This window comes from Corvus cornix, chromosome 12 (assembly GCF_000738735.6).
Source record: "Corvus cornix cornix isolate S_Up_H32 chromosome 12, ASM73873v5, whole genome shotgun sequence".
In the NCBI taxonomy this organism is placed as follows: Eukaryota; Metazoa; Chordata; class Aves; order Passeriformes; family Corvidae; genus Corvus; species Corvus cornix.
Genome location: NC_046342.1, coordinates 7,322,087 through 7,348,723, shown reverse-complemented (window position 1 = coordinate 7,348,723; position 26,637 = coordinate 7,322,087). Strand labels below are relative to the sequence as shown.

The following is a 26,637-nucleotide window of genomic DNA, read 5'->3' as shown; positions in this document are numbered from 1 at the left end:
GATTCTGAGGACAGTAACACGTTGGAGAAGGTTGCCCAGAGAAGTGATGGAATCTCTGTTACTGGAAATATCAAAGTCTCAACTTGACACTGGATACCCTCTGGTAAAGACCCTGCTTTCAACAGCAGTTTAGACCTTATGATCTGATTTTTCTAGTACTCCTTTTATAGCATTGCCTATAGCATACAAATTTTGAGCTAGAAAGTGAACTTTATGTGATCTTTTCAAAAGCTCCTAAAAGCAGAATTTGTACACAAGAAAGCTGTATTTTAGGTCTGAAAGGTTTTGAATGCACAACTTCCCTCTCCATAGGACAGCTCACAGATGGAGTGATCATATAGCCTGGAAAGACTCAATTATATACCAGATCTCTCATTCCTTTCAACACCTTTGAGTTCCTTCACAGTCACAAGTCATTAATCCTTTTATTAGTGTATATAGCACAGTATGAGTTCTACTGAAGAAATAACAAAGAAACAAGTCAAGGCACCACGCACACAAAGTACGATTTCAGTATCATCTGCTACATCTTTCCAATATCTTTGAAAATAAATTAATTTGTTCAATACTCATGGTGACTATACCAGGATGACTGCCATTTTCATGGAAGGAGCCACTAGTCCTGTATTCCCATGCAATAAAATCCTGTCAGCACAATTAATGGATATCAGATGAATAAGCTTAGAAGAGCAAACAAGGGCACTGTCAAAACCATGTCATCAACCCACAGGACTATTTGTGGTGATATTATACACTCCACTGCCTCCAGTCACAGCCCAGGATAATCAAAATCCATGTTCAGATCTTGCAAAAATTGACACAGCCCGGCTAATAATCCAGCAGAATTCAGAAACCATGCTGGATATAAAAAAGGCAGCTTTATTTTTGTGCTTTGCTTTTGTTGGAGATTAAATATATTGAAGAGGCGACGCTCTCAGGTCATTATTTGTACGTTACAGCTGTCCAGTCAGAGCTGGACAGACGCTGCTTGCAAGCCTTGTTGAGTGATTAAGAGGCAGAGTTAGTCTCTGAGAGTCATAAAGGAGGGAGAGGGGGAGAAGATTGTGATTAAGAAAAATATCAAAGGCTGATAGAATAACTGAGTAGAAACTTTTACATAAGTCACAGATACCACCTGAAAAAAAACTCAAAAAAAGGAAGCTGGATGAGCACATTACAGATCTGAAGTGGGAATCAGAACAGTGTCTGTTACTGTTCTACATCAGAAATCTGAACTGAATCTTCTGCCAGGGGAAGAACAAACAAAGCAGAATGAAAGGTGAGATACTGAACCATTCAGATTAATAATGCCATTTTTCTGTTTGAGAAGCATTTCCTTGCCAAGCAAGTGTTTATTTTACCTCTACATTGGAAGCTGTGCCTCAGTTTCTGAAGCCAACTGTTGCAGAACAGTGTAATGAACTGAAAGTATTGCTTACCTTGCTTGCAGGAATGCTGGATTCTTTCAAGTGAATTCTATGATGCAAAAGTCAGTATTGCAGAAGGTTATGTATAATTTTAATATAAATATTTCATTTCTGAGTGAAAATTATAGAACAGCTTGTGCCTTAGACTGTAGTCTCAAAATACAACTTTCTTTTATGCATTTATCATATTTCATACTATAATCATACATTATTCCATCAATATGGTATTCACTGTCAGTAATTCACATTCAATCTCTGTAAGTCAATAAACAGCAAGTACTTTATTTTCCAAAGGTTTCAAGTAACAACTAACTAAAAATGTTTTGCATTTTGAAAAAGAAAATAGTAAAAATTATTTCAGGCATCTCAAAAGCAATGTTATAAGAGGATTCATCATTCTGACTCTCTCTAGTCAAAGAAAATCTAATTATTCAACACCATCCAATTAAAAAAAAAATTCATTATATGCATATAAGCACAGCTTATATAAGCATAGCTTTTACGTAGTACCTTGTTTTCAAGACATAAAAGATAAAAGATTAGCAAGACATAAAAGGTAAAAAATATTATTTTTTTTCAGTTAAAACCACCTGAACATCAGGGAGTAGCAGATAATTATAAATACTAAATATTACTAAGTAACTAATTAGACTCCTGTCAGCTAATTTATATTTTCAGAATCTTGTTGATAAATGTCTGTTGATTGTGTAGAAACCTGTATCTATGGGAAGTACAGCTGGCATGCAGAGAAGGGAATTAAAGCAAAAAGAATAAACAGATATTTTAAAGGAGAAACTTACAGAATCTGGATTGCTAAAAAGGTACTGCTAATAGCTTTTATAGCTATGTCTGTGAAGCTTGTAATTCTTTTGATGGTACATTGACTCAGTTCTTCTAGGCAGTAATATTAGTAAAATAGAAGTTCTGCTTGTAATTCTTCTGACAAAGGATGTCTTAAAGTTGTTAATCCCACAGAAAGAGAGACATTTCAATTTAATAATTTTAGAAACTGTCACATTCCCTTCAAACATCACTGCTCTGCGGATGGCAATTCCTCCTGAAAACCATTTGTACTTAAGATAAAGCTATGGGAAGTACTTCATTTTAAGACTATGGTAGCATTATCTTCATTCTGCATTACAGAAGTACCTCAACAGTATCTGTAATTTACTAATTTATTATAAAAGAAATTCACTCTGTGGTATCTACATTAATGTTTATCATTATAAAGAGCTGTGTACCTTCTGGCTGTGTTTGTGGCCTGTATATTGCCAAAACCCAAACATTTTAAACTAATTTTAAATCTTCTTTCACTTGTGACACAGGTAACTGGCTTCTGGTTTGGAGTGTCATCTCCTTGGCACGCACAGCTCATGGCTGCCCCAACAAATGCCTCTGCCACACAGCTTCAAAGACTGCAGACTGCAAGAATAGAGGATTTACTGAAATTCCTGCCCATTTACCTCCTGAAATTCAGATACTACAGTTGCAGAATAACCGTATCTGGAGAATCAACCAAAATGCATTCACTGCAACACCACTGCTCAAAATCTTAGACTTGTCCAATAATTCTCTCTCAAGTGTGGCACCTGGTGCTTTCCAAAAACTACGATATCTGCAGGTTTTAAACCTAACCAGAAATTTGATGCATTATATAGAAAACAAGACTTTCAGTTTCCTCCCTCACCTAAAAGAACTGGACTTGTCATCCAACAGCATTATTCGTTTGCCTGAGACGTTTGGAAACAGCACAGGGAATATAACATTGCTCTCTGTGAAGCATAACAAACTTCAGAAAATGGAAAGAATTCTGCTGGAGTCACTTCCAAACCTGAAAGTGGTTCTCTTCAAAGATAATCCCTGGCAATGCAATTGTAATATCTTTGGCCTGAAACTGTGGCTGGAGAGTTTTCTATACAGAGGTAAGGAATTTTTCTCATTACATCTAGTGTACATGAGAACATTTACCCAGCATCTAACTGATCTTCACTTCTATGGCTTAAAAATTTACCTCACACCGTAGGTCACTTCCTCAAACAAACACAGTAAACTATTCTTATGCATAGGTCAGAATGTAAGTGCTTCTATAAACACAGGTGACAAACTGGAATCAGAGAGGGGCTTCATATTAGTGCCCAGAGAAAGAGCAAGGACACACACACAACCATACAGCAGGTACAGGTGTGTTCTGTAGTGTGTGAATTCATATATACCCACTTCTATATATAAAACAAGTACACTTTTGCACGTACCCTTGTTTTAATTCTACTAATACTTTTTTGCTGGAAACCAACCTGCTGTTTAAAAGCTTTTTACCTGTTGCATGATGGCAAACAACAAGACAGATATCCGCACTGATTAAACTTTAGAGAACTCAGGATTCTTGTTTTTCTATCAATTATCACTTTAATATTTTCAGAATAACTAGTATCACTTCCTAATTTGTTGTTAACCAGAGGAGGTACTCAATTCATTGGCAATTTCCTGACAGAAATGTCTAATGGCATCACATATGCAAAAGTGAAATTTATAATTAGTAGTCTCAGTATTTTGGTCACAGCTGGTTTTAAATATATTCATGAGTTATGCTGTGAGAAAGATAACATGATTTAATTCTAAAGGAATTAAGTATAAAAAGAAATTAATTTATTTCTCCCAGGAGGTATATTCAGACTGAGAATTCGAAACAGCAGGGCAATTTTCTTTTTTCTAAATCAGGCTTTGATGCTTGCATGTGACCAAACTACTGATTACCTGTCTGTGTACCAAAGTGGTGTGGAGCCTGTTGCAGCAGAGGAGATGTGGAGATGATCCGTGTGGCCTACGACTGATGGACTGCCTTTTGCAGGGATCAGAACTTTGCAGGCCAGCTGGAAAACCATACTGGCCATGCAGGGACACAATTAGTCCTGGAGTAATCTTTGGGTGAGGTAAATTCACTACTATAAGCCACCTTTCAGAAAAGACAAAAGGTTAACAATAAAATCTTAATAACTTTAACAGGTAAAATATCATTTTACCACAGGTTTTCTATTATGCTGGAAATTCAGCAGGGGTTGACTTCTCTGTGCAGAAGAATGTAATGATCCAAGATAAACATATCAGATTGTCTTATTTACTCTGCCAGCAGCATAAATAATGTCATTTATTTCAAAAAACAATGTTGTTCAGTGATGCCCTTCCATCTTACTGAACATTGTACAGATTAATTAAATGAAGTGACATGGAACTTACAAATTCATTTTAGCAACAAGCTTTAAAGAAAGCCCAAGTACTATGTTCTGTTCTGTGTTTGTATTTCCCTAAAATTACTCGCCTGAATCACATGAAAAAAATTAGTTAAATTGCACATTGATGTTTCCCACTACTCATATGACACACATATGATGAAACTTTTGAGTGGCTGCAGGTATTTCTTGCATGTCATAACAAAGCAATATAAGTCCAAAATATTTGAGTATTGTTAGCTGAATCCATCTCAGACAACTGACATTTCATGCATACTCACAGAAAATTGCAGAGAATGCTTCAGTTCAGGAGGAACACCAGGGTTCTATTCCAAGCACACACATTTAGTTACTTAAAACCATGAAACAATAAGAGTTGAAGGATTTGGAGGTTTTATCTATATCCATATTCAAAACAACACATTGAAGATGTCTGGAACCATGCTTCGGGTTTCACTGTTAAAGGCCAAGAGACCTGCTATGCTCAAATCTGTCTTGGAATGTCAACATTATTTGTGGAGTAGTCTCCAGATTTCAGCTTGGCTCTGTCTGTATCCACTACTCCCTCAAAGTCTTTTCAGGATGAAAATTTCTGTGCCGGGATTTAGCTGAAAGGTGAATTATTTTGGATAGAGAAGAGAAAGAAAATTCAGTTGATTTGATTAGTTAATATTTTAAAATATGTAAACATTGATTTTGGCCTTGTGGACTCCTTGACACACCACACCCCTAAAGCCCTGTGCTCTGACTAGTCAGGTACCCGAAAGGCTATGTTTGGTGTATTTTCCCCTACACACTGAGGAACAACCATGTGATTTACCAGGCCTGTGGATTCCTGCTTCTCTTCCCATTGTACTAAAAACCTCCTTTGGGAAGCTGGCTCTAAGCAATCTTGAAATCCAGCAGAGTAATAGATTGATTAATCTCAACTCCTTTATACCTCTGTATATTTTCTTCCTGCAAGCCTTGCTTCAAAAGACCACTCATGGATACGTACAATTTACTGAGCTTTCTCTTTGCCCTGCTACAATTAACGTATGATGTCAGAACAATGATGATTTCATGGGATATTTCAATCAAGTGCAAAATGTTTTCTAAATACATGGTTTCCATTTCTCTCTATAAAAGTTAGCAGTGGTAGGAATTTGAACAAACTGAATTTGCTGTCAACAATACCTCTTTGTTTATCTATGACAGTTCTTCTTTTTCTACCACCATTGTTTTTCACTCTCACACCTGTAAAAACATAGATAACCTAATTCCTGATGAACTGCTTCTTGAAAATGCTCTTATGTGAGTTTTGAAGTGTAATAATCTCACCACTCACCTAAATGAACAAAAGCATTTAAAATATAGTTACAAATCTTTAAAAGTATGAAGTTGAAACTGATGATAAATTTACTTCAGGCTAATGTTAATTTTACATTAAAGTAATTCTGAAACTGTCAAATATTGAGACAATTTCTTTTCTTCCAGGAGGAATAAGCGATGGCATTATCTGCTCAGCGCCAGGGATTCGGAAGGGGAAGGACCTCCTCAAAGTTCCCTACGAGCTCTTTGGGGCCTGTCCTCTGAGGACAGCTCACGTGCCCCTGGCCAGCAGCCACCACCACGGCTTCGAGCACCGGAGCTCACTGAAGCACAGCCACCACGCTGAGTTTGGGGACAGTGGCCGTGCCAGCTGCGAGCCCAAGCCCAAGCCAAGGCCCATCAGCTTGCGCCACGCCATCGCCACCGTGGTCATCACCGGGGTCGTGTGTGGAATCGTGTGTCTGATGATGCTGGCAGCTGCTGTTTATGGCTGTGCTTATGCTGCAATTACGGCCAAATGCCACAAAGAACATTTGGCCCCGGTCAGGCAGCCTGGGATTCCCGAGGAAAAAGAGCCTTTTGAGACTTCCTTGGCTTGAGTTGCTTCTGTCTTTGGCTTCTTGAAAATAAAGCCCTCACCGCAGTTGAAAAGCCTGGAATCTAAATAGCATTGTTTTAATAGAACTTACTGGGGTTCTTCTGTCTCTCTTTTTTTTTTTTTTCCTTTTTCATACTTTTAAAAATGTAAATATATATATATTGCTTGGAATATCTACTAAGACTTTATATAGAACATAAGTTTATTTATATTTTATGCATGTGTATTCCAAAACCACTATCTAGGGCTGAGCGTTTGAGATCACGAAATCATGATGTAGCCACTTTAAAGTGTTTTACCAGCCTTTACTAATTCTTGATGCAGTATTAGACCAAGATATGACCTATGGTGCACCTACAGTCAGTGGCTGACAGGAGTGATGTTCTGCAAAGAAAAATAGAAAAGAGTCATCTAAATTAGTTTATCTAAATTTGTACTCTCTTAAATTAGAGAGTACAAATTACTATCTAAGATGTACACAATTCACAAGCAATTTTCAGACCAGCCAGTCTATGCACTGCCCCTGATAACATAAATGTGTTAAAAGCATTTCCAAAAATGTATTTTCAATCTTCCAATGTATCCTAGGAAGTGGCAATTAAACATTCCATTCATTTCCTAATTTAGAAAGTAGGAAGCACCTTGTTAACTACTGTATATAATTTTTTAATTACTTAGTAGGGAAGAAAGAAGAGAGCTGAGAAAATGCTGAAGGAAGAAATGCTACACTGCTTTGGATAGAGGCCCTGAAAGGATTACACAGAGCATATCTGAAGACACTACCTGATATCCTTCTGGCTACAGGCTTGCTACACACTTTTCTGTAGCCACTTATTCCCAAATCCTCACACAAAGTGCCCCATTTTGCAAATGCCATGACTGCAGATGCAGCTCCCATCACAGTGCTGCCCTTCAGTAGGAGGATAATGTAGTTGCATGTTTACACATCCTCCCTCACAGAGGGAACATTCAGCTGGATTCACTCAAGGGTCCATCCTTACTCTCTGCAGAGCTGTTTTGCCGTCAGAGGAAATCAGGGCCAGAACCATTTGAATATCATAAGTTTAGAATTCAAAGAATATTTTGAGTGTGCAGAGGTAGGTCTTTTAATGGTTCTTAGAAATTATTTTAAGGCAACCAACAGAGATCAAGAACTCCATTCACCTTTCCCAAGACTAGATAAAATAAATTTTTGGCTATTTTGAACAGATGTCTCATGTGTCCCCTAACTCTCTCCAGTGACGGGGATAAAGACCTGTCCAGGTAGCCAATGCAGAAATCACCAATTTTTATAGTCTTGAGGAAAAAGTCCATGGAACAATCTGCAGTAAGGGAAAGGGGAAGCTGTGTTGTGGCATTTGGAGACCTGCACTCTCCTTCCAACAGATGGATTCCGAGATCAAGCTCTGTAGCTGTTCCAATAACAGCCTCAACTGAGTAATGGGCTCTATGGCAGGAGTCACCTAACCCCTGCTCTTATCTACTTAGTAATAATTGCAACCCAAATATTAAAGCTCATTCCTGCATCTGCAGTTGCTTTCATGTCCAGAGAAAATTAAGCATCTCAGTCTTAATCTAAATCTAGCAGACATTGAAAACAATCAATTACTGTCTGTTCTTTTTTTTCTTTTTTTTTTTTTCAACTGCTAAGTACTTCATATCATTATTAGGCTCTGTTCATTCTTCTCTGTCCTGAACTAAATAAACCAAGCTGTTTCAAATTCTTCCTGCAAGACCACATTCTCCAAACTTTTTTTCCTTCTGCATTCCCTGGAACATTTTCAGTTCTTTACATTTTGTTTAAAATGCTGTACCCTAGACTAGGCACATTGCTTCAGCTGAGACATCATCAGCACAACATTTTTAGAATATTTATATTTTTTACAATATCCTAATATGTAGAATATTTGTATTCAGGCTCTTTGATCTCTTGATGTTTACTTTTTTTTCCTTGTAAATATTTGGTGAAGCTTAATGAATAATCTAATCTACTTTCAGAACTAAGTCATTTAAATATGTCAATCTACATTTTTTACTCTTTTATCCACTTACTGCCATAATATTTTGCAAAGCAAAACACAGTTTTTCAGATACAGAAGACTGAAGTAAAACAGGATTGGATCTTGTTGCCCATGGGCCCAAAAATGAGTTTGGGGCCATGCCAAATCACTGTCTTTCCACAGTGACAACCTAAACTGAGCGCAGTTGTACTCAAAGTGTAGATTGTGAGAGGGAAGTTAATAAACCTTCAGCCTCGAGAGAGATTTCACCCACAGTGTTTCTAACAGGCTCAGACACAGCAGCGCAGCTCCCATCACAAGTCACTTCACACTTCTGATATTTTCAAGCAAAAGAAAAACAAGAATTGACTTGATATTTCCTAGTCAGGAATAACCCAGAACATCTTCCTAGTCCTTAAAAAAACAGTCGTAGCACCAAAAACCTTCCAGGCTTTCCTCATTGTATCATTATTCATATATAAATTTAAAAAAAAAATAAAAGAAGAAGAAGGAAAAAAGAAAAAGGTGAGGAAGAGCCAATGAAGGGCACAACAACATTTAAAGAAACTCATTCTGAGTCACATTGAAGATGCTTTAGGGATTTTCATGCACACACAAGGCTGTAAATTGATATAGAGTTCTGCCAGAAAGCAAAGTATTAAATATTTCCATTAGTTCCCTCTGCTGTGGGAACAGAGCGAGCCAATCCATACAAAATCTAATTCTATACTTTCTAACTTGCTGTTTGCCAAAGGAAAAAAAAAAAACCACCCCAAAAATCCCAGGGAAATTTTTCATTTAAGGTTTATAAGACTGTGTATCACGGTTACCATGGTAAAATTGTTTGCAATTAACAAATTCCAGTCATTTCTGATGATAAGGTAATAGCAGAAAAGGAACAGAGAAAAGTATTGATTCAATTACTTAATAAAGGTAAAATATTTATTTTTCAGCAGAGGAAACAGAATTCTCAATTACTGAAAAACAGAGATAAAAGCCACAATTTGTTTTCTATAAAAATTATTGACAACAAGTGGAAGACTGAATATAGGGAATCCCCACAGTACTGCCCTTAATTTATAAAGCTTAGCAATGGACATCTGCCACTGAAATTATTTGTCTGCACAGATTTATTTTTCAGATAAATGTTCCTGAGAAAGCTTTGTTGTCCTTCCATCAATCTCATGAGAGTATTAAAGTAAGCACAGTATTTTTTTTCTAATCTCTGTGAAAAACACTCTTCCCCCTCAAAGTCAACAAAATATGAGGACGCACTAGTCTGCAAGGCATTTGTAAAGACAGGGAAAGCACATATATTGCTGCATTCCTGTCTTTCATATATAGGCTTGCTATATTGTTTTGTTCCAGAAAAACTTTCTAAAATTTCATTTTAGGACAAAAATTGAATACTACAGTACACCCATGTTCTTTACAGAAAATGACCAATAGCATTTATATTGAGAGACATGAAGTTTAAACTGAAACATAATTGCTTGCCATATTTGTCTTTCCATTCAGAGCTTGCAAAAAGTCAAAAGTCAGCTTCATTATTCTCTAGTAATACAATGTCCTAACAAAATATGGATCCCTCTTCTTGAATATCAAAGTAGCACAATTAGTGACACTACACATAGCTTTTCTATCATTAGCAATTAACAGGAAAATAATGACCATTACAACAATCTACCTTTGCTGTCCAGGAGACAAGGACACACAGGCTTTAGTCAAGCATCCAGAAAGGATGCCTACTTTTACAACCTGGATCTTTTAATTTGGCCAAAAGTGGCACAGTAACAACAATCTTCAGAGTCTTGGTATGTCCTGAGTTTATATTACCTGAAATGTGGCTGAATGTTCCCCAGATCAGGGGGGAAACAGGCAGCAACACCAGTCACAATAAAGCACAAAAGGGGAGAAAGTGTAGGAATTAGAAGGCCATAATAAAGAAACCAACAACTACAAACTTCATATCTCTCTCCAGTGGAAGCTGTGGTTGCTCTCTCGTACTGATTGAAGAGGGATCCCTCAATGTTTTAGGGCTATGTACTCTATGTGCTCAACTGTTTTGCAAAGGCTGTCATCCTCATTTCAAGATACAACACATGAGAAAACACTGTTAATATTTGGAAATGTAGTCTACTGGAGGGAAAATAAATTAGTCAATCCTCAGTACTTAAAATGATAGCAATTTAATCATGTATATGATTGCAGCTTCATCCTTGCACAACATTATTTGAAGCTATCCAAAGGACCCAACAGCTCATCTGCTGCCTTGTTCTGCAATCGGGGATTTGTTTTGCTGGCAGCAGAATTATTTAGCAAAATGCCCCTGGAATCTGGTTGGTATTAGATCACAAGGATCTTCCTCCTCCACAAATTACATAGTATTAAACCCAACCAACCAACCAACAAATCCCCACAGCAAGGCAGAAGTGCAGAAGCAAAGAGCAGACGCTCTGTGCCATTTACTACACATATTGATACTAAACGTGTTGGGATACTCTTGTAATACATCTGTCAAAGTCCTGGATTCTCTAAGAACAAGTGGTGAGGACAGCCAAGAATTAGATAAATAGAGGTTAAATTATCAACACTAGCAGAAAACTACCTCAAAAAAACCAAAACCACTATTCAACTGTTCCACACGCTGATTCTGTATGGTGAAATGAACTGAGAGCAAATGGAAATGAATGTAAATGTCTGCATTGTGAATATGTCACTAATTTCAGCTTCCCTGTTCAGCCAAAAGAAAGGGACAGGACTTACACCATATGCTCCAAAGCATTCTGGGGAGGAGTTTACCTCTCTCCACACCTTCCCTGCAAACCATCTTTCCCAAGCAATGGCTCCATGTGAGCTGCTTACTGTTAGACTCTTCAAATACACATCTCAGTTTTTCTAAAGATGAAAACATTAGTCTGTATACCAATATTAGATTTATGAACACAAAAACAATATTCAAAGTAAACAAGAAACTCTGGAAAAACATAAAGCTGTCATTTTCTACCAAAGCATGAAAAACATTTTGAGGGATTTGCTAAATGCTACTGTTGAATATAATATTCTGTGGCTTATAATGGGGAGTAAAGATTAGGTAAATCACTCTCTTGCCTGACAAGGAAAACATCTGTTTTAGAATCCCTCAAAAATTTGGTTGGTGTGTCATCATGAGGACATATTCATTTTCCTTTAGGCCTTCATATTAAATTGCAATTTTACAGATGGCATCATAAATTTTAAGGACAGTATATGGCATTGACATTTGCCTGAATGTTCTTAACAAAAATAATAATATGAAAGCAATACCTGTGAGAAAAAATGGGAAAAAAAAAAGCCCAAGAAGTATAGAGCAGATGTATTTGCTCTATGCATGACTGTAACATCAGCAGATTTCAGTATTTGTAAAACTTTTACAGTATGTGCCACTTCTAGAAATACCAATAGTTCAAATTACTTTTGATTAAGTAATTGAGAGTCTCTTTGTTAAAAAAGAGATGTGCATACAAACCCCATTTAAATTCATCTAAAGAAAACCCTGGATGAAATGTTGAGGTCACATTTATACAAACATTAACACACCAAAAAAAAGGGAAAATGGGTGAAAATCATAATTTTTGTGTCATAAAGGTACATATTTTCAGCTACAAGGTGCACATTTCCCTCCATGAAATTTTAAAAGCATCTTCCTTAGAGCCTAGCTCAGCAGAAGTCTCACTTACTTGAAAACTGATATATTCACAAATTTTCCTTTTAAATTGTTGTTCTGTAGAGTTTGATCTAAACAGGAAGAATGAAAACCTGAAGTGTGACCAACCTCAATATGACTGATTTGTATTTCAAAAGTGATATGAGATTTTGGATCTTTCCTAATTTCAAGGCACAGTTTGAATATCAAACAGCAGGATCATCAGGGCCACTTTCCTCTGGCCAGAATAGAGGCATTCAAAATTGTGTGCCATTTTTAACAAATCAGTGATTGAGTCCTTACTATTCCTTAGCTTAGCTTATGGATACAAAACTAGAAGGAGATGCTAAACCTTAAAGCTGTGTCATTCAAATTATCTGAGGCCTTTTAGCATCCTGGCTAGCAATATTTAACATGAAATAAGTGAGAGTATTGTTATACTAAAGTTGGGTTCTAAAGTTATATAAAAGGGAGAACAAAGAAAATGATGGATGAGGTAACTTGTAAAAAATATCTCTTTAACCAGGGTTTGGAGAAAAAATCCTTGAATTTGTAGATGGGCTGGTTATAAAAATAAAGGATCAAGTTTGAAAAGTTAAATACTGGACAAGTTAAATACTGGATCATGGCACTACTTGGAAAAATTTCTTTGGGAGAACAAAACATAGTGTTCTTGTTTGCATAATGAGTATTTTTGGTAAGAACATTTAAAATCCCACTGTCAGTGAACAGAAGAGGACTGCCTTTGCTTCAGTTTCAGTAACACCTCCTACACCCGGATATAAAAGATTGCTTATTATATTTTAAATATATTTCAGTTTATATTTAGCTATATATATGTTTAACTATATGTATAGTTAAATATATATATATATATAAATTAGTGCAGCTTAAGCAGAAAGACTGAGTCAGGGTAGATTCACAGAGCTATGGCAACACTTGAATGCACATGCCAGACAATCATCCTTCTTTGATAGAAAATGACTGTAAACATGCCTTCATCTTCACAGAACAGGAGTACTTTCGTTTCTCAATAATTTAGCTACAGTGAGCTTCTCTTACTCTACTGTTCCAGTTATGCTGACATAAAGCATTGAGGACATGCTTGTTTTCAGAAACTACAGGTCTGATGTACTGGTAAAGATTTTTATCTTTTTAAAACAAACAAATTAAGCTATTACTTGATTTGATTTGACAGGCCACAGAAGAGCATGTGCAAGGAGGGCTCATTTAGTGTTTTCTATTTTCTAATTTCAACTTTGATAAATAGGAAGTCCAACACAAAACTGACCATATTAAAAAAAAAATGGCAGAGAATACTTCTTAGATATTCCTTCCTTGTACTTAAGTACCACAGAAACAAAACTTTTTTGCAATTCTACATTTTCAACAATTGGTGGAAACAGTAAAAAACCCCACCTGATTTTTATATCTATTTACATCTAATATAACACACCCAGAGAGGACATGGCCTCTCCACTTGGGAAGCATTTAAGATCTGACTGGACACAGTTCTGGGTAGTCAGCTCTAGTGCAGATTCTCTCAAGATCTACTCCAGTAGGATTGGACTAGATGATCTTAAGAGATCAATTCCAGCCTCTACAATTCATGTACTTGACTAGTCTGCACAAAAAAAGAGGCAAAGAAGGATTAAGGAAAATTGTACATAATTTCAGCTTTTTTAAGCAGCCTTGTATTGAAAAAAAAATGGACCATTTCTCCTCATCTCCTTCAAATTCTAAATTTCCAATGACTGTGAGACTAAAGACTTTGCCTGTGTATGATTTAATCCTTCATTCCTCCAACTCAGTGTCCAGAGCTTTTTACTAACCCCTGCTATGGACTTTTCCAATGAGGCCTGAAACCCAGGTTCTGCTTGTTCAACGAAGAAAACTTAAGAAGACAGGGCAATTTTCATCAGACATTTTCTTCAGCATTCTTTACTATTTTTTTTCCCTAAGAAGATTATGTCGGTTCTGTTATCTTTAATTAAGCATACCAAGGGGCTAATTTTCATGTTTTCTGTGAACTGCAATGGTCTCTTTCAACAAGAGGAGTTTTTAAGGTCCTATATTGTACTGCAGCTTTTGAACTAAAATGCCCCTACACGGAATTGCCTTTATGAGTGTTCACATATTTTGTCAACACTCTCAAAATCTCAAGAGAGAGCAAGTTTTCAGTTTTTAGACCCTGCTTTGCTCCATGATGGCTCTTGTTTGCTTGCTTCCATCCCCATATCTTGTTCAGAACTGTCTAGGTGAGCGGTACCTTTAATAATTTTTTTGACAAAATCATACTGATGAAACCATCATCTCTTGCCAAAAAATGGAAATAAACATGTACATAGCACATAGAAATCCTATCCTGCCCTTATCCAGATGCCCATATGTTTGCTACTTGAAAATCGACATCCAAATAAAGGACCTGAAATAATTTAACTCAAAGAATACAAGACTGGAACGCTGAATTCTACCAACATTTAGCAGAAATGTACTGCCCTTCACATGAGCATTGTAAGAGACTGTTCCATCTTAACTTACCTCAATTTTAATAGCTAGATCACTATCTAAATTTGGATATCCTATATTAGCTTCATCTTTGTCACCCAGAGGAATACTCATATTCCAGGAATCTCACTAAATTTCAAGACTGGGGTGGGGGATCATTCTCCTATTTTTAGATCTTGTTGAGAAGGAAAAAAACTCCATCTTTTACTCCACTTTGTAACAGGGGCAGTTTGAAGATGCTCATCATTTCAATGTAAACTTGATTTAGAAGACACAGTCACAGAAAACACGCAGCTAAGGTAATTTTGAACATAAATGTGTTCAAATCTAAAGAAAGCCCTGCCTGCAGTACTGTGGGAAATGAAGCTGCAGGGAGCTCTCTCACAGAGAGCCCACAGGTGCTGACAGAATATATAAAGGACATTGTGCTTGAGTAGATAGAAATGGATACATATTTCGATTTGCAGCCTTGGTGAACGCAGTTTTGTAGTTTTGAAATAAATAGGCCTTATAAGAGTAGAAGTGTAGTAAAAATATACTTTATACAAGAAATAATAGTGATAAATAAAAGAGTAAAGAGTTTTGAGTTTAATACTGGGTTTTATAGTAAAGTTTCCTAGAAAGTTAAGATGTATTAGTATAAGCTTGTGCAATAGGCTATAATAGCAATGTGTTTACTGGATAAGAAAGCACACACTGCGGCAAAATTATTCAGTGGTGATTGGTACAAATGTGTAGCAAGCTTTGTGGCATTTGCTTATTGGCTCAAAAAGTTATAAAAAGCCTTGTAGACACATAGTGAGGCAGGCTGCCGCTTCTCCAGCAAGCTGTTGCTACCTCTCTGAGTTGCTGCTACCTGGCATCTGTACCTGCTGCAGCTGCCCAGCTCTCCTGGGTTGCAGTGTATTCTATTACCATCCTCAGGAGCTGTTGATATCAGGTGGGGGAGTGTTTCCTTGCCTCCTCCCCCCAGACTATCTTGCTGTTAATGGCCCATCATTGTCCTGCCGCATGACTCAGAGATAACTCCCTCCGGACTATCTTCTGTTAATGAGCCTAATCAACACTTGGCCTCATGACTCATTACCCCATTGTGAGATGCTCCAGCCAGAGGGAGGAACCAAGCATCTCATCGTGGATATAATCTGAGATTCTGAACACCAGAGACAACCCTTTCCACTGGATTTCCAGAGGACAGGAGCTACACAGCCACCACTGGACCTTCTGAGGAAGAGCAGGCCCTTTCTACGGGAGCACCACTTCAGAGGACTGCAGCCACCACCCTGCCTAATAGGGAGTCAGGTTGTATCTTCACTCTGTCAGTTTGAACCAGTGTTTTCTTTCAGTTTTTTTTCCTTTTCTTTAATTTCCCCATTGAATTGTTATTCTGACTTGGTGCCTCACACTGGTTTGTTTTCAAACTAGTACACCGGCCTACTGCTTCTGTTACTGTTACTGTAACTACTGCCTTTGATATCAGAGACGCTGTTTGTAATGACTCTTCTGTCTCACCCTTCAATAAACATGAGACTGATTCAGTAACAAATCATCTCAGTGACATCTCGTGCTTACTATAATCCCGGGGCAATCCTGGAAATCCTGATGCAGTACTACTGTCACTTCCCTCCTGCAACTAAACTGAATGCTGTATAAACAATAATAAATATGATAATACTACACTTATATTAAAGATTTATCTACACACCTTCTGTAGAAATTTGCATTTATTCAAGTAAAAAAAAAACCCACCAAGCAAAAAATCACAATCTCAATTGCAAGAAGCAGGAGAGGTTTTAGAAACAAATTACAGGGGCTTTTTGCCAAGAATTCTGACAGGGAACTGGTATTAGTAGGTACAGATGGTGAAACAGCAGCCACACTGAATTATTCTGTAGTAAGAGTCTGCAGAATTACTGGCTTCAGGATTTTTTGCCTATTTTATACAGTTGAGTCTTTGCTATTTTCAATAAGCCTTAGACTTTTGTATGACATCTGTTATAAGTGATGGGTTTCTAAACAAGAAACCCAAAAACCCCAACAACAAACAAAAAAATCTGACTACATACAAAAAAACAACAACAAAAAACCCAACCCCAAAACAAAATCAAACCCAGTCTACGGATTTTGCAGTAAGAGTTGGTTTTGTTCCTTTTTTCCCCTCTTGTGGGCAGGAATAACATTTTATAACAATGTTTTAGTTTCTTTGTGCCAGATTTAAACTCTTGTAGTGATCTGAAATAAACAACATTCTGGCACAGCTTAGTTTTCAGTCAAATCCCTCTAGGGAAAAGAGTGATTTAACATGAAATGTGTATCCCGTCCTGCTGCTTTCTGTAATCTACTCAGACCAAATGGGGATAAGGAATACTTACTTCACACAAATTAAAATGAGATGTTTTGGCCAAATTTGAACTCCAGTGGAGGTATTTGAAAACGTTACCCATAATCTTACTTTAGTCTCCTAAGTCTGGCTAATAAAAACTTCAAACTTCTCCCATTTATCACTGCTCCAGTTTCTGCCTCCAAATCCATTTTGCTTAACACAGAATATTGTCAGCCTTATAACAAAACCTAAAAATTGAACTAGATGCTGGGTGCTTTCTTGAAAGTGTTCTGAGAGAAAATAGGACTGACAAGTCACATTCATTATCTTAAACTTAAGGAGAACAAGAACAGTGCATATACTTGTTTGTCTCTGAGTGGCTGTAGCTGGGTGAGTGATACTTTAAAAGAAAAAAAACCCTTTAAAGTGTTTCATACAGTAAACAAAATATCTATCACAACATTTTTAAAGTTTACAGAAATAGAAATAAAAAACCACCGATACGCTTCAGAAGTAGTTACACTGCTCTTATATTTCATGGCATAATGCTTTTACAGATACCATGGAAATCTTCTATGTGCTTTGGCATTAAAAACTTTCAAGAGCCTGTGTTTATTTTAGATAGAAAATATGGGATCCAAGCAATTTCAAATGTTCAGTACTAAACAGAATTATTGGGGGAAGGGAAGCAACACCTGCTTTTCTCTTTTACAATTACTAAAAACCAAAAAAACCCAAAGCTTTTTGAAAGTGTATTGGAAGTAATTATGTGTCATACCTTCTCAAAGGAAAAAAAAAATTGCAAATACTGGTGAGAAAAGAATAAATATAAGGATGTCTATTAACCCTATGCATTTTAGAGATGATGGAAAACTGTGTGATGAACCTTTTGCTAACTCCAAACAACAGAGCATTCTAGAAATAACATGACACTTCACTTCTTCATCGTAGTGAAAATTAAATTACATCTTCAGCAATTTGCAGGTGTCTGCATTTACATTAGTTTATAAATGTTATTTTATGCTTTAACAGGAGTATGAAGTCAAAATTAGGATTTCCTGGCGTGTTATATAGAAGAGTTCAATAATTTGTGATGAATGTATCTTGTGGATTGGAGTCAGAAAGCTGCTTTCCTATTGACCTAAAATCTTTTTTTATCAGTGTCTATTCTGTGTTTGAGGAAACAGATTTGAGATTTCCCATTTTTCTGGCACATTCTTGCTCTCTCAGTATTATATTCACTGCATTTTTAATAGTATTTTTAATATGAGAAAAATAAGGTGGTTCCTGCTTTGTGTGGCAGATATTTAATTTTTCCTGAGATAAGAGAGCTTGGTTTCTGGCATAATAAATTCTTTCCTTCTTCAGAGTCAGTAACCACTGGGAACCAGAGAAAAACTGGTCAGATAAGCATCTGAACTTGAGTGAGGAACATCCAATAATTTCAAAATTAATTACTCCCGTTTTTAAATCTCTGGGTTTTATCTCTATTCTGTAGTTGTCACACTTCACCTTTTAGTCTTCAGGTACTGTTATACTCTTGGCTGACAGACAGCAGAGCTTTGTTGTTCAATTTCTATGCTCTGAACAAATCACATCTGTGATAATCTAGACAAAAATCACCACATTGTATCCTGTTATAAAACAATCCTGTTATAGCACAGAATTTTCAAAGTTGAAGCCTGGGTGGAACATTTACAAATCAGATAGTCCTTTCTTATACTTCTTTTTCCTTGTCATAATACAATCTGATTTATGATAGTATAGAATTGTGTCTACCAAAATTGCCATACGGAAATGGTTATTTCCATAAAGTCAAACTCAGTAGCTCACAGAGAGGTTTGAGAGTCAATTAATAAAGGATCAAATTCTTGGGGGAGGAAGCATTAAATGCTCTCCAGACTTAGTCGTCCAATTATATCTTATAGGTGCAACTGCATCCTTCCCTCTCTCTTCTTAAAAGATTGGATATTTACATTAAATACCTACTAACCCAAAAGAGAAAGTGAAGATTTTAAAAAACTGATTTTAAAAAATTAACAAAACAAATAAACAACAACAATTGTACCTGCAACCACTGGAGATTTCCTGTCATCCAGAAGTTGAATAGCAGTACTGGCTGTCACCACATTGCTCTTGTTGGCAGTTTCTGTGGGGTGTAGTAAGGGGAAAAAAATTGAAACAATATATTGCAAAATGAGGAAATTGAAGGGTTTTTCCCTAGTTTTAGATAACAGCCTAAGTGGATACAGTGTTCAGAAAACAAAACAGGGAACATCACGATCTCTATGTATGCACAGAACACACTGGCACCGCCATTTTAAATTCCCCAGCATCCCAAAAACAAGCTTAAAACACTGAAATGAGTCATCAGGTTTTGTCTCCTCTGCTAAAAGGCAGCAAAGGTGACAGCTGGTAGGGCTTCTTAATAATGTGGACATTTATTCTGTTGGACTTTCCCTGCTTAAAATATCTGTTAAAATGTAGTTGTACCTGTGTAAGTATTAAATGAAAAGTGTTACACCACATCTTGGGGTTTTACTTGCAGCCCCATAAAAGACACACCTGGTCAAAGGACCAGTGAAGTAGCTGCAAATTTCAACGCCTATTTCAGATCAATATTTGAGATTAGCTACAAAGCTCACTCCATACTGGCACACTTGGAATCCTTTCAGCACCATGCATGGCTCAGAATTTAGGGAATGACAAAATTATAGACCTGTGCTGAATGGGATTGAATAGACAAAGCTCCCAGGTATTTGTTCAGCAGCTCTTCTGTACCAGAGTGGAAAATGGTCAGCATTAAAAATGTTCTCCTTATCTTCAGCTGTCAGGAAATCTCTTGAGAAAAGAGAGAGAAAGAAAACAATTGTTTTTTGTTGCATGGCACACTATAGTTTCTAGCTTTGAAAGACAAGACAAAACAAAATGCAGCCTTTTACAAAGAAAATGGTTTGGGACAATTTTTCTAATACCGTTTGTTCAACAAAAGAGTTAAATCAAGTCACTAATAATTGTTTGTGACACACAATAACTTTTGTTGTGAAAGACATTAAAAGTACTAAAACCCAGTACCTCTAAGTACCACTAAAATTGTTTTTATTGATGTGTACAAATAAAAATGCTTAGTCTAAAAAGCCTTTTTCTTTCAGCACAATATAAGAACTGTGAGCTGCACAAGGTGGAAAAGGCACTGGAGATTTGGTAGTCTGTTGCCACTGGCATTCACTCTTGAGTAGTGAAAAAAAGGGTAATTTTACAGCCTAAGTTCAAAATACTGTGTAGGGGGTAGTAGTGGACAACTAAATTCTTTATTCCTTAGTAATTTCAGGGAATGTTGACAGAGGAAAATTTATGCCAAGAGCAAATACAGTGTCCACACTATTGTTCTGGTTTTCTGTCTGGATAACAAACTGTAGTGCTGTTGATGTCACCTACTTGTGCAAAAATATTTGTCCTCAGATAAGCACCATAGAGGTTTTCATGCAATAAACTTAGTTTATCATAAAAAAATCAAACACGGATGCTCTTCTACACGCATAATACCTCCACTAGTCTACATGTTCTGCAAGGAAAATGGGAAACTCTTATATGATGGGGTCTCCTGGTCACTCTTTCACCCAGTCCAATTCTGTCACTTGGCTTTCTTTAAACACCAAAAATATTTTCCACAACAATGATGCAAAGTCCCTGAAAAAGCCTACAGGTATTTGTTTTCAGGTGGTGTAGTAAAAGGTGTAGCATATCCATAATTCTGCTCTGAAGAAGAGAGATGTGAGGCTGGGAGTGTCTGTGCAGGGAAAGCAAATTTATGGGCTACAGGTGTAAAATAGTTCATTGTTCCAAAAGTTCCAGTCAAAGAAAGAATTTAAGGAATCCTAGGAAATCTTTCTAACTGGTTCTGTGTGAAGAAACAGTAGATGGACTGCATATAAACAAACAATTCTTTCTCTCTTTTCTTATCTGGCTGCCAGGCACAGTTTGTTACTTACTGGTTTGTCAGCTGCTCTGGGCCCACAAACAGGTTGATACGAGAGAGTCCAGTCCGTGTCCCAAGGAAGGCAACTTCCACTCCCTTGTCAGAGTTTCTGAAACAGTGCAGAACACAAGCAAAGATAATGCTTCAGACAGTAAACAGATAAAGCTGCATTGCTGTCACAGAAAGCACAAGGGTAGAGATTTTTGAGAGATTATTGAGAGCATAGTTTCCTTATTTATTGATTTACTCTTAAATGTTGTTTTTTAAGTTATAGTCATCTGGGTTTTGAATAGTATGCAATGTAAAAATGCTGTTTAGAATGAGAATCCCTAAAAAGCCAAACACAATAAATTTTGCAGGATTTTTAGGGAGAGTTTACATAGAAGCCATAGAATAAAGAGGTGTGGCATAGCTATATACAAACTATTTAATAACCACTGACACACAGTGATTCTGAGATGGGCAGGAATTCCAGATCTTTCTCCCAGTCCGTGCAATATTTCTGTGGTATATTTTTGCTTCAAGTCATAGGTGTGACTATTGCTCAGGTAAGCAAACATATTTAAAACAGGTAGCTGAGAGTCAAACTTAGGACAGGCTTTAGCCTTTAGAACTCGAGAAAAAAACGTGCCAGATATCTCAGACAGAACTCTGCTGCTGCACTGTTATCAGTACCAAACTATTTTAAAATTAATTCTTGTGTGACTGCAAGAACTTCAGTCCCATTACCACAAAGCCAGGGACAAGAGCCATTTTATTGTTTCACATTAATGAGACAGAATGAAGCAAAGTCAGAATCTGAAAGGGCATCAAAAGTCTCCCACTGGCATCATTCCACAGCTGTCCTTGTGTTTACTGGATCTGTTATTTCATTGTGTAGGAGGATTCAAAGACACCTTACACCTCTCGATGTCCACAGTATGTTAGCATGCAACAAATTCTTATCTTTATCTTCTCAGAGAAGGCTGGATAACTCTTTGATGAACCAGATCTTATCATGTTGCTTTTATTCATTCAATATGAATACATGCAGTACAGCAAAGTATTTTTTCGTTCATCTTTTATAAAATGGTTGAAATTTAGCAAAATCTAAACAGGATAATCTCCAGAATTGCCTTTCAACCACAGTATTTCATGCAAACTGCGAAGATTAACACCTGTATAACATGGATAAAAACTTGTTACTTAACATGTTAGTACATCATAGCATAAATTAGTAAAGTATATATAAACTCTGAAAAGGACTGGCTAATGTCCTGATTCTCCCTAACAGAAACCTAGATCCCAGGTAGTTCTGGAAAATAAACAAATCGAGGATTAAAGAAATTATTTATCAGTGCAAGTTTTTCTATATTTAACTTTTTCTGAGGCAAAATACCAATTGCATCAATAATTTTGGTAAATTTTGCATTAAATTTTTCAAGTACCCTTTGTTAAAAATACACAGAACTGTAAGTTGCAGTTAGTGTACAATGTCACTGGTTTTACTGTGGAAATTGGGTAACCTTTCAGCTAATCCTCATGACATACAATGCAAGATAAACACTTCAGATTGAACTCAAATTTGGTGGTATTTAGCATCAAAGAGATAGTATAATATTTTTATGTATATCAGGATTTGTTAAACATTCCACCAATTCCTTAATGTAACTATTAAAAATACACCCATGACTGATACATAATGATGGACACAAAGATCACTTACTCTGATTTATTCAATGCTAGACTGGTCCAATAGGCTTCAATTGGTGCACTCACAACTGCATCAAACAAAACTTCCTGGATCAATTCTTTATCACCTATTACAATACAATAAAAGCAGTGAATGTATGGTCGTATAAAGATCAAACAGCAGGCTTTTCTTACATTTTGCTATATTTTATCTGTGATGTGCTTTCAAACATTTTGTACTATGAAGTGTTTACTATGTTATATTACATGGAATTTTACCACAATGCAGTTTTTCCCCCACAATTTCATTGCATTGGCAACAATTCTAGATTAAAAATCAAACAATGATCCTGCACTTCATGTAACTCATTCATGAATATACTATCTAATGCTCATGTCTGCATGTGCCATAAGGTTACAAGTACATCTAGTAACACTCACAAAAAGCTCTGCATTTCTGCAAACATACAGAATATGCACCTATCTGAATTTTTTATTCTGCTTTGCAGTTCAGAAAGGCTAATTGCCTACACATCCTCCCTAAAATACCCATGAAATATCTGGTAAATTCTTTAGAAGTGTGATCCGAGGATTGATTCAGATCAGTCCTATTCACTTTATAAAACCTCACGGAGTGATAATTTTGCATAGTACAGCTACATTATCTGAACAGAAACTTGAATGTTTGGTACAGGCACATAGTTTACTGTAAAAGTCGGAAATTTGTATCATAATTAATACTGCTACTACTAATAATGCATAATTAATACTAATAAATAGTAATATCTTTATTGATACCCTGGAAAAAGCTCAAAACCAATTGAAATTGCAAAGCAACGTCAGCTAAGCAATCCTATCTCAAATCCTCGCTGGTTAAATTGAGTAGCTTTGCATTTTGTAGAAGGTTAAGTATGACAGTTTTTAGCTGGGCTGCAGCCTGCAGATCCATGTCTAACAAAATACTTGCATTGGAGCAGGGGCTCTTTTCCTGTGAGGTAGCGTTTAATTGCTTCTAGCTGAGTCATCTGCCGGTGCTCAGGGTGTAAGTCAGTGTTGCAATAGGACCTGTGAACACGTTGTCAAAACAATAAAAAGTTATCTGTACAAGCATGATCTCTCTTTGTCTTTGAACATAAAGGATTGGGCTCTGCAAGCACAAACAATATGAAACCGAGAAGGGTAATAGACACTAATTTCATGCTTTATTTAAGGCTTACCATTCATCTGCTAAAGATACATCAGGGTGTTCTAAATCATGTAAACCTGTAACAGGAATAATAATGGGTTATTTAGGGAGAAGTCTGGGTAACAGATGGTTATTTGCATACACTCCATAACATAAACCCTTCTTGGAAAGTGCATTATTACCATAACGAAATAAATCACAGTAAACTATGTTTAAATACACTTTAGGGTCTAACAGACTAGCAAAACTAGTTTAATCAGATCTAAAACTGAAAAGGTAAGAAAAAAATTTTTGTGCTGATATGTTTAACTTATATGAGTTATTCACATAATATATTTAAAGTTTAGAAAAAAATTTGAGCAAAGACAAATGCAAAATGGGAACAGACTCCTGTTCATATTCCCTCATTCTCTTTGGCCAGTAAAGTTCTATATGCTAAAATACACACTTTTCATTTCATGGGAGTTGTTCTCCTTCTCTAATAAAGAAAAAAATCATTAAGAACAATTCCCTCAAAACCTAAGCACACAGCCCATGAACACAAACAGCAATTTATGGGATCATTCAGAAAAGGTTTTTTGTACTAACAGGTCACACAAATGCCTGTAAATAAGAACTATATCATTAGTTATATAGCACAATAAAAATGTACTTTGGCAATTTTAAAAACTCTTAAAACATTTATCAATAGACAATAAGCAAATAGGGTTCAGCAGGCATCTGGGTTTAACCCCCCAGAGTACACAACGAACAAGGACAGAGCAACAGTGACTAAGGCAGGCAGGGAAGCCAAAACAGGAATTAGAACTGTGGTCCCTGGGGAGGACAGTGAGGTGAAGTGAGAGAGAATCAGTGAAGAGTGGGAGAGAAGGAACAGTTAGTTATGGTTACGTTAACATTTCTGGGGCTGCATCTGGGACTCAGACTGGCTGAGATGTGCGGCTGGATTAAAGAACATCAGTGAGAGGTATGTTTGGAACAGTCTGGGGAATGAGTAGCTCCAAGCCTCATGCTGTGCCTTTTTTGTACTTGCTGTGCAGGTACTTGAACCTCAATGAACTTCTTTTTATACATCTCCTGAGTACAAGAACATATTCATGCCCCAAAATACAGTCAAGGAACAAAGCCCTGAACAAATTAACTGTCTTAACATCACTGACAAAACAAGAAGAAGAACCAGAAATAGAGACTTCAGCATAAAATCTGAAAGCTTTCCTCTACTGAAACAGCTTTTGTTCAGCAGCTTCTAAAATTTTCAACCCTCCCTTCAACCTGCTGAAATGCCTCCACACTTCCTTCATCTTCAGAAACTTTCTTGCTGAACAATTTTATCACCACACACAGTTGACTCCTCCATTCATTTAGTTGGGGATTTAAGCAAAACCAAAGAACAGGTCATTCCCTGGGTACCTCTACTGCTATTATAAACATGTAAATCCTTGTAGATAATGTACAAAACAGTTGTGCTGTGAAAGATTTCACAATGTATAGTCTGTGAACAAAACCAATAGCCATTACTGTGTTAGTTGTTACTTCATTCAGAAAACACCACAAATTATTAACATTGGCCATGAGTTTTTCTCTGGAACATTGAGAGAGGAGGATGGAAGATGATTCCATTTAAAGAAGATTCACAAACAGTCTGAGTATGCTTAAAATCCTGTGAAGCAAAAGATCTTTAAAGAAAAAAGAAAAAAAGAAAAATCTAATTCCCTTATGGAATCTGCAGACTAATGTACAAGCTTTAGGAACTACCAAATCAACAATAAAACTACTGTGTAAGCCACATGAGAAGGTAGGTACCTTACCTTCTTCTACAGTTACGTTCCCTCTGAAGAAGTATTTTCCATGTCCTCTAGAGAGAGCCACACCTAAACTGTGCAGAGAAATAAAGCAGACCTTGAAATCTGTGAGACAAACAGCAGACATTCAGAGCTATTTTCATTTTGAACGTTTCCAGCTTGTGTACTATGATTAACTTAAAACTGTTTGTTTCCAAACCCTCACCAATTATATTTATTGTTCAATTAGTTGCTTCAATGATGTCTCAGTTCTGATGTGCCTGCAACAATTGGCTGTATTTATGTGTGCTTAGAGGTGCAGTAAACCATTATTCCCTGGCAAACTAATAAATGAGCCCCTCTTAGCTCACTGCTGCTCACCCAGCATGAGATTTCTTCAGCTGAGCCTTGAACATGTTCATGGCCTTACAATGAAGGAGGTATTTTTTGTAAATCAGACTAAGCTGTTGAGAAACTACAGAAATGTGGGAATTGATGAAGCTACTGAGAAGAAAAGAATTTCAAATGTGTCTCCTCCTGGACAAATTTTTTCTGTGTTTCATATTTTTAGTTAGTATAGCTCTTTTGCATTGACTTCAGTTTCATAAATTCTCAACAGTTATATGCTGTGTTTTGGTCTGGTTTTCAGTCTACCATTTAAAACATCCAAGTTTAATGAAGAGGCTGGGGGATCCCATGCCTCTGCTATTGAACAAAAACGTGGAATACCTTGTGGCATTCACTCATTCATGGAAGGGGATTATCCTGGGCTAGGAATCTGCTGGCAATCAGCAAAACTGCAAATGCATGGGCTGATACTTGAAGGACACATAGAGGCAACAAATCCAAGAGCACACAAGCTGCAATGAACAGCTCAGTCTGGGAAAGGGCTGAACACTAAACATCTTTGACACTACATTGTATATTTTAATAAGTGGTAC

General features: G+C 36.7%; 2 protein-coding genes across 7 annotated transcripts in view; one reads left to right on the top strand and one right to left on the bottom strand.

The window, feature by feature from the left end:
• CACNA2D3 (calcium voltage-gated channel auxiliary subunit alpha2delta 3) overlaps nucleotides 1-26,637 on the bottom strand; it is a 396,804-nt gene that overhangs the window by 64,286 nt on the left and 305,881 nt on the right. For all 6 annotated transcript variants that reach the window (XR_005602956.1, XM_039558917.1, XM_039558915.1 and 3 more), the window contains 7 exons: nucleotides 25,724-25,791; nucleotides 23,947-23,992; nucleotides 23,697-23,794; nucleotides 22,764-22,857; nucleotides 21,072-21,167; nucleotides 19,799-19,920; nucleotides 19,148-19,228 (listed from right to left, as the gene is read on the bottom strand). Coding sequence is in view for 5 of the 6 variants with exons in the window: in XM_039558917.1 (XP_039414851.1) it covers nucleotides 19,148-19,228; nucleotides 19,799-19,920; nucleotides 21,072-21,167; nucleotides 22,764-22,857; nucleotides 23,697-23,794; nucleotides 23,947-23,992; nucleotides 25,724-25,791 (605 nt within the window). In the remaining variant the exon portion in view is untranslated. The remainder of the gene's footprint in view (nucleotides 1-19,147; nucleotides 19,229-19,798; nucleotides 19,921-21,071; nucleotides 21,168-22,763; nucleotides 22,858-23,696; nucleotides 23,795-23,946; nucleotides 23,993-25,723; nucleotides 25,792-26,637) is intronic.
• Nucleotides 859-8,554, top strand: LRTM1 (leucine rich repeats and transmembrane domains 1). The gene is made up of 3 exons (XM_019280438.3): nucleotides 859-1,279; nucleotides 2,753-3,349; nucleotides 6,131-8,554. Exons 1-3 carry the CDS (start codon nucleotides 1,273-1,275, stop codon nucleotides 6,562-6,564), a joined length of 1,038 nt encoding a protein of 345 aa, XP_019135983.1. The 5' UTR covers nucleotides 859-1,272; the 3' UTR covers nucleotides 6,565-8,554.